This window comes from Lepus europaeus, chromosome 3, assembly GCF_033115175.1.
Source record: "Lepus europaeus isolate LE1 chromosome 3, mLepTim1.pri, whole genome shotgun sequence".
Taxonomy (NCBI): domain Eukaryota; kingdom Metazoa; phylum Chordata; class Mammalia; order Lagomorpha; family Leporidae; genus Lepus; species Lepus europaeus.
Window position 1 is genome coordinate 22910265 of NC_084829.1, and position 19673 is coordinate 22929937.

General features: G+C 42.4%; 1 protein-coding gene across 5 annotated transcripts in view; it reads left to right on the plus strand.

Moving 5' to 3' along the window:
• MBOAT1 (membrane bound O-acyltransferase domain containing 1) overlaps positions 1-19673 on the plus strand; it is a 245629-nt gene that overhangs the window by 45839 nt on the left and 180117 nt on the right. For all 5 annotated transcript variants that reach the window (XM_062185359.1, XM_062185362.1, XM_062185351.1 and 2 more), the window contains exons 2-4: positions 6047-6192; positions 8315-8392; positions 13117-13212. In XM_062185359.1, coding sequence (XP_062041343.1) covers positions 6047-6192; positions 8315-8392; positions 13117-13212 — 320 coding nt within the window. The remainder of the gene's footprint in view (positions 1-6046; positions 6193-8314; positions 8393-13116; positions 13213-19673) is intronic.

Consider the following 19673-nt stretch of genomic DNA (forward strand, 5'->3'; position numbering starts at 1 on the left):
ACTTCAGTCTGTCCCATTCCCAGCTGTTGCGGGCATTTGGGGAATGAAGCAGTGAATGGAAGAGCTTTCTCTGCTTCTCCCTCTGTCTGACTCTCTCTTCTCTGCTTTTCAAATAAATAAAAATTAAAACCTGACGTACCCAGGCCATGGTCAGGAGGATAAAGCCTCCCACAGACATTCAGTGATCTTCCCCCTCAGCCGTGTGTGTTCTCACTCCCCGTGGAGCCCCAGGGTTCTTCACTCAGGCCTTTATTTCTAGATGGGCCCCGCTGGTCTTCTGCCCCACATCCAGGCCTGGTGGAGGATCGCAGGAATTCAGGCTGGGGCTGTGTCACTTGCTCTCACTGGGGTCTGGCTTCCTCATCTGGAAATTGGGATGCTGGCATCCGTGAGGAGCTGAGTTAATGTGAACCTGGTATGTGGCTCTGCAGAGGCGCTCAGGAATGATACTCCCTGAGTTTCAATTCCAGTGTTTCCATGGACTATGTGTGATTCAGGGGTCAATTTCATAACCGCCCTGTGATGTAATTTCATTATCTATAGCAATGATACCTCAAAGAGCCTCAGAGTTGTGAAAATGGAGGAGTTACACAGGCAGGAGTACTTGAACCGGTTTCCAGTGTGTAGTCAGTGGCATAAATGTGAGCTATCAGTCTTATTATTACTAACTTTTTAAACTGGCTAGCAGTAGAATTGAACCTCCTAGGGAAATGTTATTTTCTGGGGAGGTGAGTGCCAACATGTCTACTGACAGGGTCTAAGGTCTCCAAAGTGATCCTGAATGCTCTCCAGTCTCCCCAGTGTGCTGGGCCAGGGGTTATAAGGATTTGGTTCTAGGGAGGGAGACAAGCTGGAGGCAGACATATTTCAAGATTTCCCTGGCCATGGCCCAAAGAGGCAGCGTACTCATTTCTTCCCCCTTCTATCCCTTGGAGTCAGTTTTTATAGGGCTTCCATTCTGAATGGGAGCTCATCCATGTGGCACGATATTGCAGAGCAAGCGAAGCCAGAAGTCTTCCTGTTCAATTTAAACCTAACCAAGTGTGCATGTCAGGATTTGTTCTCTGAGAAGCAGGAGGGACTGCCTCATTCCAGAGAGCCTGGATGTCTTACCCTGCAGTGGGGGAAGGAGGCTTGGTATGTGAGAATACAGACTCCAGGGAGAGAGAGAGACTCTCTGCAAGCCTCAAAGGCCAATTGTTGGAAGGACTGACTGTCAGCCCTCGCAGTTTAATTCACGTCTCCCCTGTGCACGGCTGATCCAGAGAGGCACTCACCTGGGGTGACTGTGCACTTGGCGTTTGACTGTGCTTAGAGTTGGGAGTTTGGGGTACTTGGTGTCTCAGTTTCCAAGGTAGTGGGTTGAGGGCTGTTGAGAAGATTAAATGACAGAGTAGATGTGAGACATTTAGAAGAGCAGTCGGCATTTGAAGAACCTCTGGTACATACTACATGCTCAGTAGATACTGATTATTGGTACTTTTAAACTTGCATGTTTGAAACAAAGGCCAGAGGCTAATGACCTTTCTCGCCATGCACAAACCCTGAGTAGGCCAGCAAGGTTATGATGGACATGGGGGCAGCAGTTGAGGGTGGTTTGTAGTTGTATTGGGGGAGGTACCTCCAGGAGGGTGTTGCTGCTTTGTGTCAAGGCCCACAGCATCCCACACAGCCTTTGGTTTCCATCTTCCGTGCTTTCCACTTGTAGAGAATGGAAATGAAATCTTCATTCTGTGTGTTGGAGTGAAAGATTTGTACTGGACAGTGAGTTACGGGCTGAAGTTGCATCGCCAAGACCTGAGAGGGGGACTGTATTTGGAGAGTATTTGAAGAGGTGATCAAGGTACGCTGAGGCCATTAGCATAGTCCAGTCTGAGTGGTGTTCTTTTAAGAAGAGGATGTATGGACACAAATACACAAAGGGAAGATGTGGGTCAGGGAGAGAGGCCTCCCAGGAAGCCAGCCTGTCCAAGGTTGATCTTGGACTTCCAAGACCAAGAGTGTGGGAGTGGTGTCAGCCACCGACTCCGTGGTCTTTTGTTCTGAGACTCCCAGGAAGTTAACTACAGGCAGCTACTGAATTTCCCCCAAGTGATCCTATCTCTGGGGAGAATGTTGAACTTCAAAGGGGCAATACTGTATGGGTATGAATTCAGGCCGAGTTTTAAACTGCAGCTGTGCCACTCCCTAGCTTTGTACTTCACCACTTTGGTCTTCCTTTTCCCCCTGTGGAACATGGGAGGCCTTCATAAGGGTGTGGGAAGCCCTAACTGGAGTCAGTTATGTGAGTTTTATCACTGCCTGGCACGTGGTAAGCTGCAGTAAATGGCATTGATTGTTAGGCTGAGACAAAATGCCAGGGAGAATCTCAGTTCTCGTTATGTACATCAGTGATAATTCTTAAATAATATTTGCCCATTCCCGAGCCTAGGAAATAGAAAACAGGGCTCATTGCACATTTAAAAACATTTCTTGCTGGCATTCCAAGGAGTTTGGAATAAAGATTTAACAAGGATCTCTTTGAATGTGCTAAAGTAGCTAGAGTGTGCTACAAACACTTTTTGTTCTATGACATGGGGAGAAATAGCATTTTTAGTGCTCTTCTCTGCACACATATGTATGTAGGGGCAATACAGAAGCATCCTGTGAGTGGAGGAAGAATGGCTGGTCTTTAAATAAGGAATTGTTTAATTAGCTTCATTTTTGTCTCGGAGCATAAGAGGCAGTGTTGCCCAGGAAAGCATTCCAGTCCAGAAGAGTTGCATCCACCTTACTGGTGATCCCCTGGGGAAATAATTTTGGACTGTTAATATTTACTGTTTGTTAAAAATAGCCTGTTTACTTCTCTTCGTTAGGAGGAAGGGCCAATGTTTTTAGCTCCTGGCAAAGTTTTTTTTTTATTTTTTTTGGGGGGGACAGGAATAAGAAGGCCTTGGAATAGTGATCCCCACCTAATGCCTTTCTGGCAGCCCAGTAGAATAGAAAGATTTAAGACTTGTGTTTGAAAACTGCAGCATAGCTGGACTGTAGTTGGTGAAATAAGAAGCCAAATAATTGGGCGTGTATTTTATTATTATTATTATTATTATTATTATTGCAGTGCCTTTGACATCTTGCAAGAGGGGTGGAAATTGAGCTCTTGCTGGATCTGAGTTATGTCAGTCTTGTGTTTAGGAGTCTGATCGAAACAGTTGTTCTTGTTTCCATATGCAGGAGGGCCCACACAATGCTCTAATTGTGGAGAGCATATTGCTGGATGTCAGGAACGAAAGTGCAGCTTTCTGGAGGGAGTGGATGAGTAGAAATGTAAAAGCTTTGCCTGTGTTCCTTTTAAATGTGAAGGGTTTATTAAAGATCAGGGTACATATTTCCACTCTTTCTAACCACCCACATTGTTACTCTTGACATTTTGCTGCCTGGAAGAAGTGTGCTTTTCTTTAGGATTAAATTCTTCCACAATTGATTTCTTGCATTGATGCCTAACCTATCCCTAAACTTTATTTGTAGTAGGTGCTAGTAAATTCAATCCTGGCGATGCAGAAATAGAATCGAGAAAGATGTGTGTGTGTGTGTGTGTAGTGAGTGTATGGGAAATTCCGCATGGAGTTTTACAATTCCAAATTTGTAAAAAAAATTTGCCTATATTCTTGCCATCTTGATAAAACAGACATATTCAGTTTTACATGTTATTTTTGCCTTTTTTATATGCTACTTTTTAAACATAATTGTAAGTACATACTTAATTTTATACTTTTCTTTTTATTAGCTATAGTGAATGCTTTATTAGAGGTGCTTTATAAGACCATTTTTAATGATGGCATTCTATTCTATTGGTAATGTTTACCATGATTACTCTCTCTCTTGTCCTCCTTTTAGCTGGCTTTTGCTTTCATTTTTTTCCCCAGTAAATAATGTCTCTGCATTTTTTCCTAGTATTCAGTGTTTAGTTATCCAATGAATAGTTTTCCAGGGGTCAACCAAAAGTTATGGCTTCTAGCAAATACTCCCATGTTACTCTTTTTTTTTTTTTTTTAAGTTCAGGATTTATTTGGAAAGTGAGATAAATACACAGGAATGTGAGGGCTTTATTAAGGGGAAATGGGTCAGAAAAAGTAAACAGGGAGTTCCGTACCAGCCTTTTCCAGGGATCCCATATTACACTTAAAAAGAATGGTGAGGCAGGTACATCCTTCTTGGGCTTCATGTGCTCACAGGTGTCTTTTTTTTTTTTTTTTTAGATTTTTTTTTTTTTAATCATTTTGAAAGAGTTACACAGGGAGAGAGACTAAAAGATATCTTCCATCCGCTGGTTCAGGGGATGGATCAGGCTGAAGCCAGGAGCTTTCATCCAGGTCTCCGACAAGGGTGGCAGGGACCCAGACACTTGGGCCATCCTCTGTTGCTTTCCCAGGCCATTAGCAGGGAGCTGGATTGGAAGTGGAGAAGCCAGGTTTCCCACCTGGGTAACAGGAGCCCAGTTGTTTGAGCCCATCACTGTTGCCTCTCAGGGTTTGCATTAGCATGAAGCAAGAGGCAGGAATCAGAGCCTGGTATCAAAGCGAGGTACTCCAATGTGAAATGTGGGCATCTTCACCATTAGGCTAACTGCCTGCTCTTCTCTGTCTTTCATAGTAGAAAGTGAAGGTGGAACAAAACTTTGGAAAGTTTGGTGAGGAATATTCTCCAAATAGAGGGGAAACAATACAGCCAATGAAAAAAATTAAATAAAAATTCATTGAATGTAATATTATTTATGGGCCCAAAGTGTTTTTTTTTTTAATTGGGAAAACAAAGGGAGCTCAAGTGGAGCTGACGTCTGCGCTCACCAGCCCCAACCCATAGCACAACCCCACTGAGTTTCATTAATAGTTGCAGTGTTGTAGCTTGAGAAACCAAGGACCCTGAAATTGAAATTTACTCATATCTTCAATCTTTTTTGATGAAGTATTTTATTCAGAATACTTTGAAGAGACCAAATTACTTCTCTAGTTTTCACGAATGGTTAAAGCCATTTAATGGATTTGGAATTTAACTTCTACAGATTTAAGCTGCAGCGATATGTTTCTGTTTCTGTTTTTTTTTTTTAAGACTTATTTTATTTATTTGAAAGAGTTACAGAAAGAAGTAGAGGCAGAGAGAGAGATCTTCCATCCGCTGGTTCACTTCCCAGATGACCTCAATGGGCGGAGCTGCGCCAATCCAAAGCCAGGAGCCAGGAGCTTCCTTCGGGTCTCCCACACGGGTGCAGGGGCCCAAGGACTTGGGCCATCTTCTGCTATCCCAGGCCAAAGCAGAGCGCTGGATTGGAAGAGGAGCAGCCAGGACTCGAACTGGCACCCATATGGGATGCTGGTGCTTCAGGCCAGGGCATTAACCCGCTACGCCACAGCGCCGGCCCCATGTTTGTTATGTTTTTAAAATCACCTGATCCTCCCTGTAGGTCTCTGAGGATTGGTTTATGTTTTCTTTCAGGTAGAATATTCTTGCGAAATCGATCACTGAAGCGTTTTGAAAGAAATCTGGTGCCTGTCTTGCAGAGTTGGCCAGGCTGGGCGTCGGAAGTTCAGTGTAGGGCTAGGTCTCTTCTGAAGCATTATAGCGTGAATTTGAGGAACACTCTTGCTTATTTGGTGCTAAATTAAAATGAAAGCATCAGAGTCAGAAATAACTGGTGATCCCTTTGGGGATGCATTTGATTTCACAGGTATCCATAAGGGAAGTCTCTGACTTGACTTTGCATCTCAGGGAGAATGCAGTCTTCCTCTTAAGGGTGGCTCGCAGTCAGCAAGGCCTTCACCCACAAAGCCCCTGCTTGGGCTGGGAAAGCAACCTTGGCCAGTGTTATGGGTTGGAGCAGAAACTGTTGGGGTTGTCCCTTCTGATACCCCACAAGGGTACTGTTACCTTCGACTTTCATCTTAAACCAGTACTCTCCTAGGGAATAAAACCCAATCCACTCTTGATATAGAAATATGGGAAACCAAGAGCAAATTCATGTGTAGGCAACAGAACGTCAGATTTTTTCCTCTGTCTTTTCCTCCCCCAGGTGAATTTTGTGGCCTGCCAGCTCTTTGCCTTGTGTGCTGCCTTCTGGTTTCGCATCTACTTAACTCCCTGTAAAACCAGTTCCAAGGTCCGCCATGCCTTTGCCACCCTTTTGGGCATCTATTTCTCCATCTTCTGTTTTGGCTGGTGAGTATGAGCTTCATAGTTCTCATATTTTATCTTTTGGATGTTTTGTGACAGTATTCTTAATATTACATTAAGATAAGAAATGCCATCTTGTAACATTTTGTAATATTATAAATATGTAAAATAATGGGGATGTTGCAGGAATCTCCAGGAAATTGGCTACCCATTGGAAATCAGTGCATTGAATTTTTTTATTAAAACTAGATTCTGGGGCCAGCATTGTGGCGTAGCGGGTTAAGCTGCAGCCTGCAATGCTGGCATCACTTGTGGGTGCCACAGTTCAAGTCTTGGCTGCTCCACTTCTGAGCCAGCTCTGTGCTAATGCACCTGGAAAAGCAGTGGAAGATGGCCCAGTGCTTGGGCCCCTGCCACCCATGTGGCAGACCAGAAGAAGCTGGGTTCAAATGCAGACATTTTGGGAGTGAACCAGTAAATGGAAGACCTCTCTCTCTCTCTCTCTCTCTCTCTCTCTTTCTCTCTCTCTCTCTCTCTCTCCCTGACTCTCCCTGTCTCTCTGTAACTATGCCTTTCTAATAAGTAAAAAGGAAATCTTTTAAAAAATGCTAGACTTCTATATGTGCATCTCTCCCATCCCAGGTCATATAAGGTTTAATCTTTCCCTGGGAGGAACTTTTCCTCATCTTAGTAGATGGTGGTATATTTCATGCATTACTGCTAGAGACATTGCTGTTGGTCTTGCACGTTGTCAGAGTAGAACAATGACTGTAGTGCACCTCTGTTAAAACCAATGGCCTATGCCGGTGCCGTGGCTCAATAGGCTAATCCTCCGCCTTGCGGCGCCGGCACACCAGGTTCTAGTCCCGGTCAGGGCGCTGGATTCTGTCCCGGTTGCTCCTCTTCCAGGCCAGCTCTCTGCTGTGGCCCGGGAGTGCAGTGGAGGATGGCCGAAGTGCTTGAGCCCTGCACCCATGGGAGACCAGGATAAGCGCCTGGCTCCTGCCTTCGGATCAGCGCGGTGCGCCGGCCACGGCGCCCATTGGAGGGTGAACCAATGGCAAAGGAAGACCTTTCTCTCTGTATCTTTCTCACTGTCCACTCTGCCTGTCAAAAAAAAAAAAAAAAAAAAGAAAGAAAAAAACAAACAAACAAAAAAACCAGTGGCCTGGACTTCCCTCTGTCAGGTAAGCTGGGCACCTGTGCTGGGAGGAGCATTTCTTGGGAAGAAATTTTAAACAGGGACCAACATTTATAGAAGTACATCTTCAAGAAATTCGTGAATTTATTCCAGATACTCTAATATTTCTCCTTATCCTTAACAAAAATTTGAGAAAAGAAGAGTATTTGGAATCATTCTCTAGGTAAAAGTCTTAGTATATGAGGAAGCTTAGTGTTGGTACTGGTACTTTATTATTATTTTTTAAAAAATTGTGTAGCTATTTTTATTTATTTGAAAGGTGGAGAGGGAGAAAGGGAGAGAGAGAAAGGGAGAGAGAGAGAGAGAGACAGAGTCTAGACAGACATGGGCGGGGGCTGGGAGGAAGAGGCAAACAGACAGGCAGACAGAGATCTTCCATGCATTGATTCATTCCCCAAATGTCAGGCTGAAGCCAGGATGCTGAAAGTCAATATGAGCTCCCATATGGGTAGCAGGGATGGACCAAAGTACTTGAACCACCATCCATTGGCTCCCAGGGTGCACCTTGTCTGGAATTGGGAGAGGAGGCAGGACCAGAACCCAACCACTCTGTTATTGGATGTGTCATCCCACGTGGTATCTTAACAGCTATGCCAAACCCTGCCCCAGTACTGGTACTTTAAAACTTAAAAAAAATAATAATAATATAGTCCCAAAGAAAGAACTTCCTCTGCACTGTCAATTGTATAGGAGAAAAAAGTACAAGCATTCCTTTTATGGATTCTTGACATTATTAATGTTGCAGCTGGCAAACTATGTCTTGACTTCCTGATGTCATTTCAAGATACAGTATCTTAATTACACAGAGCAATCCCACTTGATTGATTTTTCTCTTACATAAACATGAGTTAACTGATCATTTGCTTTCTGGTAAGAGAGGGGGTGAAGTGGCAGCAGTACAGTGGGCAGTAGCTATGTTAATATGAAATATATTCAATGTTCTCCCCCCCCCTTTATGTCTTAAAGGTACTCTATACATCTTTTTGTGCTGGTGTTAATGTGTTATGGAATCATGGTTACTGCAAGCGTATCTAATGTTCACAGGTGAGACTGGGAACAAGGCAGGGTGGGTTTTTATGATCTTTGATATGTAATTCCAGGGTAAATGTGTGTCTTCCCCATTTTTCGCAAGTGGTACATCCTAGCTTCTGTAGGCTACCAGCGGGAGAAAGTAGGGAGTGCTAGGCTGGGAATCTTCAGAGATGGCTTCATGAAACAGGGGTGCTGCACACTGTGCCTCAGGTGGTGAGAGCATCCATCAGGGTCAGGTAGCTCTATTTGTGATAGCCCCAAACCCAAATAACCCAAATGTTCACCAAAGTAGATTGCTACTCAGCAAACAAAGAAATGAATGATTGATACACACAATGGTGTGAATGGCTCTGAAATATGCTACGTGAAGGAAACCACTCTGATTTCTGTTTTAGAAAATGTGAACTAATCTATAGTGATAGAAAATCAGAGATTGCCTGGGGTGGTGGTACAGGGAGATGTTGAAAGTGATGACAAGGAGGTATGATGATGTTTTAGGAAGTGATAGAGTAGTGTATGTCTACTAGGTATATTACATATGTCAAAATTTACTAAATTGTGTGTCTTAAGTGAATACAATAAAATGATTAAAAAGGAAGATATTTTTACTGTGATGTCTTGATTTCAAGGTACAGGAGTAATTGAATCCTACCTTGAAGGCTACATGCTTGGATAATTGGTTGAGATACCTGGGCATCTGTGTTTGCACTGTCTCAGTTACTGTGGTCTTTCTGAAAACTTGGTATTTACTTTGCTTCTTAAGAGCACTGGAATGGCAGCTGTGTGAAAACAAAGACTTTTGTTCGCTGCTGTAGCTTCAAAGCCGAGAACAATACCTGGCACAAGAAGAAACTCAATAAATATTTCTGGAATGAATGACTGAATTTCTTTCAAAAGATACCTACCCTTGTGTGACTTCTTTTCTGATGCCCTCTAAAAAGCAGATACTGCATTTCCACTTCTGAAACTCTGATTAATGACTGTTAGCACAATACTTTTCCTTCTTGAAAATTGAAATCTAACTTCTTAATGTAGTCTCTTACAGTTACTTAGACTCAATTTTTGGTTTTCAAATCTTTAACTTTATAATCAGTTCAACTTAGTGTACAACGAGCTCTGAAAATCTGGATTCTAATTCTCTCTCCTCAGTGCCTTCCTTGAAGACAATGGTAACCTTACTTCCAGGAGGGAAAAAATAAGTTCATTTTTCTAATCTGGAAAGAATGGGATTTATAAATGCTTTGTATAATGACAAAATACTTAGACAACCGCTTTTTTCTTTTTTTTTTAAATGGGGGAGGGAGCATGTGAAGTTACTTGGGTTTCCCTAAGCATGATTTTGGAAGCAATTGAATGATGAATAATAAGGATGCATATCATAGCATATATCTAATTAGCTTACAAATTGTAATTTATTATCTCTGCCTGCACTTGTGAGATGCTGATGGGAGGCATCCATTTGCCAGCAGGCCAAGAACCTGCATACACATGTGCTCCATGTCAGGTCCAGGGTTCACGGAATTCCAGTCTGGCCTACAGAGCTGAGCACTTTCCATCCAGGCTGTGGCTGTTTCACCACGGTCACACTGTGGTAGCAGACGGCTCTGTCACAGACCAACAGGGAATGAGGCCAGAACAAATTCTTTTCCTGGTGCTTTGCTTGCGTGATTGCCAGTATTGCTGCGGAAGTAGGGAGGAGTCCATGCTTCCCCATGGATGGACTCAGAAATCCAGAATCATTTCCCGTTGATTGAGGGGAAGAACACTAGCTGGAGTCGGGAAATCTGGGTCTTCCAGCAGCGTGGGTTTGGACAAGTTACACAGTTTCCCTCCTCTTCAGATTTCCTGATGTAAACCTAGGGTTTGTAGTAATTTCAGTGCAGGTTCTCTTCCACACTATCATTTCCTGATTCTTTGTGAGCTGCTCCCCTGTGCACTTCACAGGGCCAGAAGGAGGAGTCCAGTCACCTGGCCTGGGAAAGGGGAGGAGGGCTTGTATTTGCTGCCTGATGGGACTAATCTTTCTGGACTGATTGTTATTCAGGACTTGTTTGGAGAGTCCCTGCTTCCTTCCCCATCCCCGTCAAGGCATCAGTTCATCATTCGTGAGCCAACTGGAGCAGAATATAGCTTGTAGCTCCTTGGGCCAGCCTTGTGTGGGAACTTGGTGGTGTGGTTATCATTTTTGGAGTCCTACGTTTGTACCTTGTCCTAGACCACTCTCTCTTTAATAGATTATACTTAATTATTTTTAACATATAAACTATTATTTCATATATAATTTAATATTTTAGTATTTCAAATATACTGTTTCTAGAACAACTCTATGGGATATGGATTTGTTTTTCTGACATAAGGAAATGAAAGCTTGGGAAGAGAAATAAGTATACAGTGGATGAATTTTCAGAGGGTGAGCACCACTCAGATCAACAAGGAACGTGTTGCCAGTCCTCATGTGCCAGACGCACACCCCTCCTTCCTAAAATAATCACTGAGCCAGCTGACACCTCAGATTACTTTTGCCTGTGCTTTCCTGTTGTTCCACCTTCAAAATGCCACCTCTCTTGGATTCCTTAGAGTTTTCGGGTCTGGCCAGGGCATGAATTCATTGTCCTGTTTAGTGGGGCCCAGATCTTGCTCTTGGCCTTGACAGGTGGTATCTCATTGAAACAGTTGATTTGAACGTGTTTTACTCTTGGAGCCAGCAGAGGGTCTGGTTCTCACTCCTGTGTAGCTGCATTGGAAATGGTTGCATTGGAAATGGTCCTGGAAGCCTTCCTCTTTGAATCTCTTCTGTGCTTCTGCCTTGAGCCTCATGGACTGGCTGCCGAAAGGGGAACAGGTACCGGAAGAGGGCATTGCTCTCTTCTGCTCCTGCTTCAGCTCTTAGCGGGGATTGTTGTTCGTTATTACCTTAGTTGTTTGCTTGTGGGTGGTTTTCCAGACAATCTTCCTGGTTTGGAAATGGTTTAGGATGGACCTCAGATAGGGAAAGACCTTTTTGCAGGGTATAGATTAAGGATCCCTTCTCCAAAATGCTTGGGACCAGATGTGTATCAGCTTTCGGAGGTTTTCCAGATTTGTAAATATTTATATAGTCTTTGCCATTTGAGCAGTTTTGTTTTTTTTTTTTTTTTTTTTTTTTTTTTTTTTGCCATTTGAGTAGACTTTAGGATGGAGAATGAAGGTGAGCCAGAGGGAGGGGCATGTGGAAAGACATGTGGCCTTAAAAATATAGGATGTAGTTGTGGAGTATGAGCAGCCCCGTGTAATTTGGATGTCAACTGGATGCAGAGCATGGCTGGAGCTGATCTGGAGAGGTAGGGTGGAGCTTAGTGTGGGAATCAGCTTGTATGCTGGGTTCAAGCCTTTTGATTTGGAGATAGTAGAATCCAGTGGAGACTTTCAGGAAGAGTAGCGTTCATATGGTCGTTTGCTCATTTAATGCCCAGTAGGTAGATGGGGTGAAGAAAACACACATGACCATCCTTGTCAACACAGAGCCTCGTCTCATCAGGGATACAGTAGTAGTCTTAGCCTGGGCTGCTGTAACAAAACACTGTAGATGGAGTGGCTTATTAAGAACAGATATTATTTTTCATAATTCTGAAAGCTGGGAATCTGAGATCAGGCAGGACCCTCTTCTGTGTAGCAGACTGCCATCTTGCTGTGCCCTCACATAATGGAAAGAGTGGAAAAGCCCTCTGGAATCTCTTCTTTACAGGCATTAATCCCATTCGCAAGGACTCAGCCCTTATGACCTAATCACTCAACAAGTGCCCCATCTGGTAGGATTTGTAAAATAGTTTGGATGTCCCACAGAGGCCCATGTTTTGGGGCTGGGTCTGCAGTCTTACTTTGATGGCTAATGTATTCATGCGAATTGTGAACGGGCTAAGGGTAGATGCTTGATTTAAGGAGGCTTGATTTAGGAGGTGGGCATGGTGGGAGGTCTTTAGGTCATTAGGGGTGTGGTCTTGGAGGGAATTTCTTTAGAAAGAGTTGGTTATTTAAGCCAAGTTGCCTTCCTGTCTTGCCATGCAATCCCCTTCCATGTATACTGCCACTGGCCCCTTCCAGCCCCAGCTATTGTGGCCATTTGAGGAGTAAGCCAACAGATGGAAGATCCCTCTCTCCCTGTCTCTCACCCTCTCTGTCTGCATAGGGAGGGTCCTGGGCAGAGCATGGTGGATGCTAACATTTAAAGGCAGAGAATGATAAGCTGAGCAAGGAGCCTTGGAAGAATTAACCAGAAAGGTGGGAAGAAAACAAGAAGCATGGAAGCCAAGAGAAAGTGTCTAAAGGAGGGAGTGGTTAGCCCATGTTGATGATTTTCATTTTATGATGGTTTGAGAAGAGGAGAATCTGATTGTGAGCCTTTACAGGTCCATGGTTCCCGCTCTGGCTGTCCTTTGGAAACACACTTGCCAGGTGCACCTGATGCCAGTTAAACCAGAGTACCTGGAGTTGGGTCCTGGGCATCTGTAATTTGATCCCATTATATTGCTAAGGCTGGGAACCACTGCTTTGGTTCAGGTGTGAAGAGAAGATGGGCTCAGAACAGTGGGAGTGGGAGTGGGAAGGTGAGGAGAGGAGATGGGCAGGGATGTAACTGGGTAGGACAGGACTTTGAGACCAAATGTATGTGGAAGGTGCTGGAGGGGAAGAAGAGACATGCCTATTGGATGCATTATTGTCATGTGTAACGATGTGGCCATCTGTGTCTTTGGTTTCAGATTCTCCTTCTTTGTAGCCATGGGGTATCTTACCATATGCCACATCAGCCGAATATACATCTTCCACTATGGAATTCTCACTACTGATTTTTCTGGGTGAGTATCTGGGGAAGGGGATTTCACTTCTGCTTTTGACTCAGTCTCTTGGAATCTGTAAACACCAAGTGCATACTTAGGAAGCATTGGGGGCTGGTTGAATCTGTTGGTAAGATTCTGTGCCATTGAGGGTAAAGTTGCAGATTAAAAAAAAAGTTTATTTTCATATATTTAATAGGCAGAGACAGAGAGAGAGAGAGAGAGATCTTCCATCCACTGGTTCACTCCCCAGATAACCTACAATAGTCAGGGCTGGGGCAGCTGAAAAGGAACTTGGAACCCCATCTGGTATCCTGTGCACATGGCGGGAACACGAGGACTTGGGCCATCATCTGCTGCCTTTCCAGGTGCACTAGCAGGAAGCTGGTTGGAAACAGAGTAGCAGAACTTGAACCAGGCACTCTAGTATGGGATGCAGGCATCCTAAGCAGTAGCTGAACTGGCTGCCCCACAACACCTGCCCCAGGTCGAAGGTTTGATGTTCTGTAAGGCTGTTGGCTCTACTAATGGAAGACAAGAGCTGCGAATTGTAGCCTGAGGCTGTGTCTGTCCTGCTGCCTGATCTGTAGCTTCATATTGGAATAGGCAATTCTTCATGATGTATTTTCTGTGGCTGCTTTTGAGCTAAAATTGCAGAAACCGTATAGCTTACAGAGCCTAAAATACTTACCATTTGGCTCTTTACAGAAAAAGTTTGCTAACCACTATGGTAAGGGTTGGTGTTTATCTCTTACCAGCTAGTCGTACAGAAATTCTTCCATACAAACTGGTAAGTAGCTGTCGCCCTGACCCTTTGAGTGTCCCCTGACCACCCCACCCCTTCCCCAGGTCCGGTAGACCTCTAACAACTGGAAGAGCGCAGCAAGGGTCTAGATGAGTCATAAAGACTTTGTCACCATGATCTCAACCTGGCAGGCCACCTGTCTCCTGATCAGTGAAAATTCTATCCTGGGTTGAGACTGGTTCCTCAAGATTCATGTGAATCTTAAGGAATGAAGATGAAAGCAGAGTTGTTCCTGCAACACGTTCTGTGTTGTTCACATCATTTCCCTGTGAGTTTGGTTCTGTTCTCAGCAGGCAGGTCAGGGAGAGGGAGAGGAGAGAGAAGGGAAGGGCTGGATTTCAGGTTGCATTGTGTCTTATTTGGTGAGTTGCTGGGGAAGAAGCAATGAAATAAGAAGTTAGAACCCACAGCTCATTTCTATGAACTTCGAAAATTGTGCAACTAAGTTGTCCAATTATGAAAAGGCTTAGGAAGGCAGGAACAGTTGTTTCGGAATTCAGGATTTAAATCTTCATGGCCGTGGTGTCACAGCTGCTGCTCGTCCGTCACTGTGGAGCACACGTTCTCAGCTTTTCTGAAGCAGACTCATAAACTTTATTTTTTCATGATATGTGTAACTAGAAAAACATTGAAAATATAAGAGCAGCAGAGATAACAAAATAAGGAGTTGTAGCAGTAAAGGTAATCTTTAAAGGGATCATAATCCCATAGTGTCTCATCAACAAACTTCATCTTTTGGTTTCCCTCCAGAGCACACTGTACTTAAAAGAACTCTTGGCTCTTCTTGTTTTCTTTCTTTTTGTTTAAATTTTATTTAAGAAATATAAACTTCATGTGTTTCATATATACAAACTTAGGAATATAGTGATTCTTTCCACTCTTACTCCCTCCCACACATACTCCAATCCTTCTTCCTCCTCCCTCTCCCATTCCCATTTTTATTTATTTTTTTTTTAACGAAGATCTATTTTCAGTTAACTTTATACTCATAAGATTAACCCTGCACTAAGAAGAGGGACCAACAAATACAATGAAGAAATATGTAAAAAAATCCAAAAACCAAAAAACAGGCAAACAAAAAACATTGTCCTGAACCGTCAAGACAAGTGCTGCTCAAAATCATCGCATCATAAAATGTCAATTTCACTCCTATAAATTACCTTTTAGGTACTCTATTAGTTACCACAGATCAGAGGGAACATATGATATTTGTCTTTTTGGGACTGGCTTATTTCACTAAATATAATGGTTTCCAGTTGCATTCATTTAGTTGCAAATGACAGGATTTCATTTTTAACCACTGTATAGTATTCCATAGTGTATATATCGCATAATTTCTTTATCCAGTCTTCAGTTGATGGACATATGGGTTGATCCCTATCTTAGCTATTGTAAATTGAGCTGCAATGAACATGAGGGTACAGAGAACTCTTTCATATGCTGATTTCACTTCCTTTCGGTAAATTCCCAGGAGTGGGATAGCTGAGTCATAATGGTATGTCTACATTCAGCTTTCTGAGGTACCTCCATAATGTCTTCTACAGTGGTTGTGCCAGTTTACATTCCCACCAACAGTGGATTTAGAGTACCCTTTTCCCCACATCCTTGCCAGCATTTGTTTGTTGATTTCTGGATGAGAGCCATTCTAACGGGAGTGAGGTGAAAGCTCATTGTGGTTTTGTTTTGCATTTCCCTGATGGTTAATGATCCTGAGCATCTTTTCATGTGTCTGTAGGCCCTTTGAATTTCCTCTCTGGAAAAATCTCTGTTCAGGTTCTTTGCCCATGTCTTAACTGGATTGTTTGTTTTATTGTTGTTGAGTTTCTTTCTTTCTTTCTTTTTTTTTTTTTTTTGAAGATTTTATTTATTTATTTGACAGAGTTACAGACAGTGAGAAAGAGAGACAGAGAGAAAGGTCTTCTTTCTGTTGGTTCACTCCCCAAATGGCCTCAATGGCTGGAGCTGCGCCAATCCAAAGCCAGGAGCCAGGTGCTTCCTCCTGGTCTCCCATGTGGGTGCAGGGGCCCAAGGACCAGGGCCATCCTTTACTGCTTTCCCAGACCATAGAAGAGAGCTGGACTAGAAGAGGAGCAACCGGGACTAGAACCGGCACCCATATGGGATGCTGTTGCTGAGGCAGAAGATTAACCTAGTGCGCCATGGCGCTGGCCCCGTTGAGTTTCTTTGGTTCTTTATAGATTCTGGAAGTTAATCCTTTATAAGTTGTATAGTTTGCAAATATTTTCTCCCATTCTATTGGTGACTTCTTGCCTTTGCTGTGTGTTTCTTTTGCAGTGCAGACTCTTTTCAGTTTGATGTAATCCCATATGCAATTTTGGCTTTGATTGCCTGTGCTTATGCCCATGTCTTGTATGGTTTCCCTCATGTTCTCTAGTAATTTGATGGTATTGGGTTGTAGATTTAGGTCTTTGATGCATCAAGTGTGGATTTTTGTGCAAGGCGTAAGGTAAGAGTTTTGTTTCATACTGCTGCATGCAGAGAGCCAGTTTTCCCAGCACCATGTGTTGAAGAGACTGTCTGCTCCAGGGATTGATTTTTGCTCCTTTGTCAAAGGTAAATTTGAAGTAGAAGCATGGATTTATTTCTGGAGCTTCTATTCTGTTTCATTGGACTACATGTCTGCTTTTGTGCCAGCACCAGGCTGTTTTGATTATAACTGCCCTGTAGTATGTCTTGAGATCTGTTATTATGATGCCTCCAGCTTTGTTTTTGTTGTTTAAGATTACTTTAGCTACTTGAGGTCTCTTGTGTTTCCACCTGAATTTTAGCATCATTTTGTTTCTAGATCTGAGAAGAATGTTGTTGATATTTTGATTGGGATTGCATTAAATCTATAAATTGCTTTCAGTAGTATGGATATTTTGAAGATATTGATTCTTCCAAACCATGAACACTGAAGATTTTTCCACTTTTTAGTATTTTCTTCTCTTTCTTTAATGTATGTAATTTTTATTATAGATATCTTTGATGTCTTTGGTTAAATTTAATCCAAGGTATTTAATATTTTTTGTAGCTATTGTGAATGGGGTTAATCTTAGGAGTTCTTTCTTGGCTATGGTACTGTCTATGTATACAAAGACTATTGATTTTTGTATGTTGATTTCATATCCTGACACTTTACCAAACTCTTTTATGGGCTCCAATAGTCTCTCAGTGGAGGGTTTTCGATCCCTTATATCTAAAATCATGTCATCTGAAAATAAGGATAGTTTGACTTCCTCATTCCCAACCTGTGTTCCTTTGATTTCTTTTTCTTGCCTAATGGTTCTAGCTAAAACTTCCAAGACTGTATTGAACAGCAGTGATGAGAGTGGGCATCCTTGTCTTGTTCCGGATCTTAGTGGGAATGCCTCCAATTCTTCCCTATTCAGTAGGATGCTGGCTGTAGGCTTGTCATAGATTGGCTTGATCATGTTAAGGAATGTTCTTTCTATACCCAATTTGCTTAAGGTTTTCATCCAGAAAGGATGATGTATTTTATCAAATGCTTTCTCTGTATCTATTGAGATAATCATATGGATTTTGTTCTTGAATTTGCTAATGTGATGTATCACTTTTATTGATTTGCGGATGTTGAACCATACCTGCATACCAGAGATAAATCCTACTTGATCTGGGGTGGATGATCTTTCTGATATGTTGTTGGACTCAATTGGCTAGTATTTTGTTGAGGATTTTTGCATCTATGTTCATCAGGGATATTTGTCTGTAGTTCTCATTCTCTGTTTTTTTCTTTTTCTGGTTTAGTAATTAAGGTGTTGCTGGATTCATAGATGGAGTTTGAGAGGACACCCTCCCTTTAAATTGTTTTGAATAGCTTCAGAAGAATTGGTATTAATTTTTCTTTAAATGTCTGGTAGATTTCAGCAGTGAAGCCATCCAGTCCAGGGTTTTTCTTTGTCGGGAGAGTCTCACCGAATTTTCTTCCTGGTTGTTGGTTGGTTAGGTTTTCTATGTCTTCACGACTCGATTTTGGTAGATTGTGTGTGTCCAGGAATCTGTCCATTCCCTCTAGGTTTCTAGATTTGTTGGCATATACCTTTTTGTAGTAATTCCTGATGATTCTTTTTATTTCTGTGCTATCTATTGTTAGAGTTCCTTTTTCCTCTCTAATTTTATTGATTGGGATATTCTCCCTCTTTTTTTGGTTAGTTGGGCCACTGCTGTGTCAATTTTATTTTTTTTTAAAAAAACTAGCTCTTCATTTCACTGATTTTTTGTATTGTCTTTTTGCTTTCAGTATTGTTTATTTGTTCTCAAATTTTAATTATTTTTCCCCACTAATTTTGGGTTTGGTTTGTTGTTGTTTCTCTAGGTCCTTGAGATTCATTGATAGCTCATTTATTTGATGTCTTTCCCATTTCTTGATATAGGCACCTATTGCTATTACTTCCTCTTTTTTTTTTTTTTGACAGGCAGAGTTAGACAGTGAGAGAGAGAGAGAGAGAGAGAGTTATAGACAGTGAGAGAGAGACAGAGAGAAAGGTCTTCCTTCCATTGGTTCACTCCCCTAATGGCCGCTATGGCCGATGCTGTGGCAATCCGAAGCCAGGAGCCAGGTGCTTCCTCCCAGTCTCCCACGTGGGTGCAGGGACCCAAGCACTTGGGCCACCCTCTGCTGCCCTCCCAGGCTGCAGCAGAGAGCTGTACTGGAAGAGGAGCAACAGGGACAGAATCTGACGCCCCAACTGGGATAAGAACCTGGGGTGCTGGTGCCGCAGGCAGAGGATTAGCCAATTGAGCCATGGCACTGGCCATAACTTTCCTCTTAACACTGCATTTGCTGTGTTCCACAAGTTTTGATATGTTGTCGTCTTCATTCGTTTCCAGAAATATTTTATTTCTCCTTTGATTTCTTCTATGACCTACTGTTTATTCAGGAACTTATCATTCAGTCTCCGTGTGTTTGCACATGGAGTTGTTGATTTCCATCTTCAATTTATTGTGATCAGAGAAGATGCATGGTATGATTTTGATTTTTTTTGAATTTGCTGAGGCTTGCTTTATGGCCTCTATATGGTCTATCTTAAAGTTCCATACACTGATGAGAAGAATGTGAATTCTGCAACTCTGTTTGATATCAGTCAGGTACATTTGGTTTATAGTTTCAACTAGCTCTGTTGTTTATTTATTGATTCTCTGTTTGGTTGTTCTGTCCATTGATGAAAGTGGGGTGTTGAAGTCTCCTGTTGTTATTGTATTGGAGTCTATGTCTGCCTTTATATCCATTAACTTCTCTTTTAAATAGCCAGGCGCCCTGCATTTTAGTGCATATACATTATAGTGAAGTGTTCTTGTTGAATTGACCCCTTAATCATTACATAGTGCCCTTCTCCATCTCTTTTAACAGTTTTGTGCTAAAGTCAATTTTGTCTGATATTAGGACCTGCCTTTTTTTGATTTCTGATAGCATGGAATATCTTTTTCCATCCTTTCACTTTCAGTCTGCCTGTATCTTTGTTCATGAGATGTGTTTCTTGTAGGCAGAAAATAGATGAGTCTTATTTTAGTCCATTCTGTATCTTTTAACTGGAGAGTTGAGGCCATTTACATTCAAGGTGACTATTGGTAACTAGTGACATGGCCCTACCATTTTTCCATAAATATTCATATTGTTTACTTTGGATTTTTTTTTTTACTTTTACTCAGGGATTTC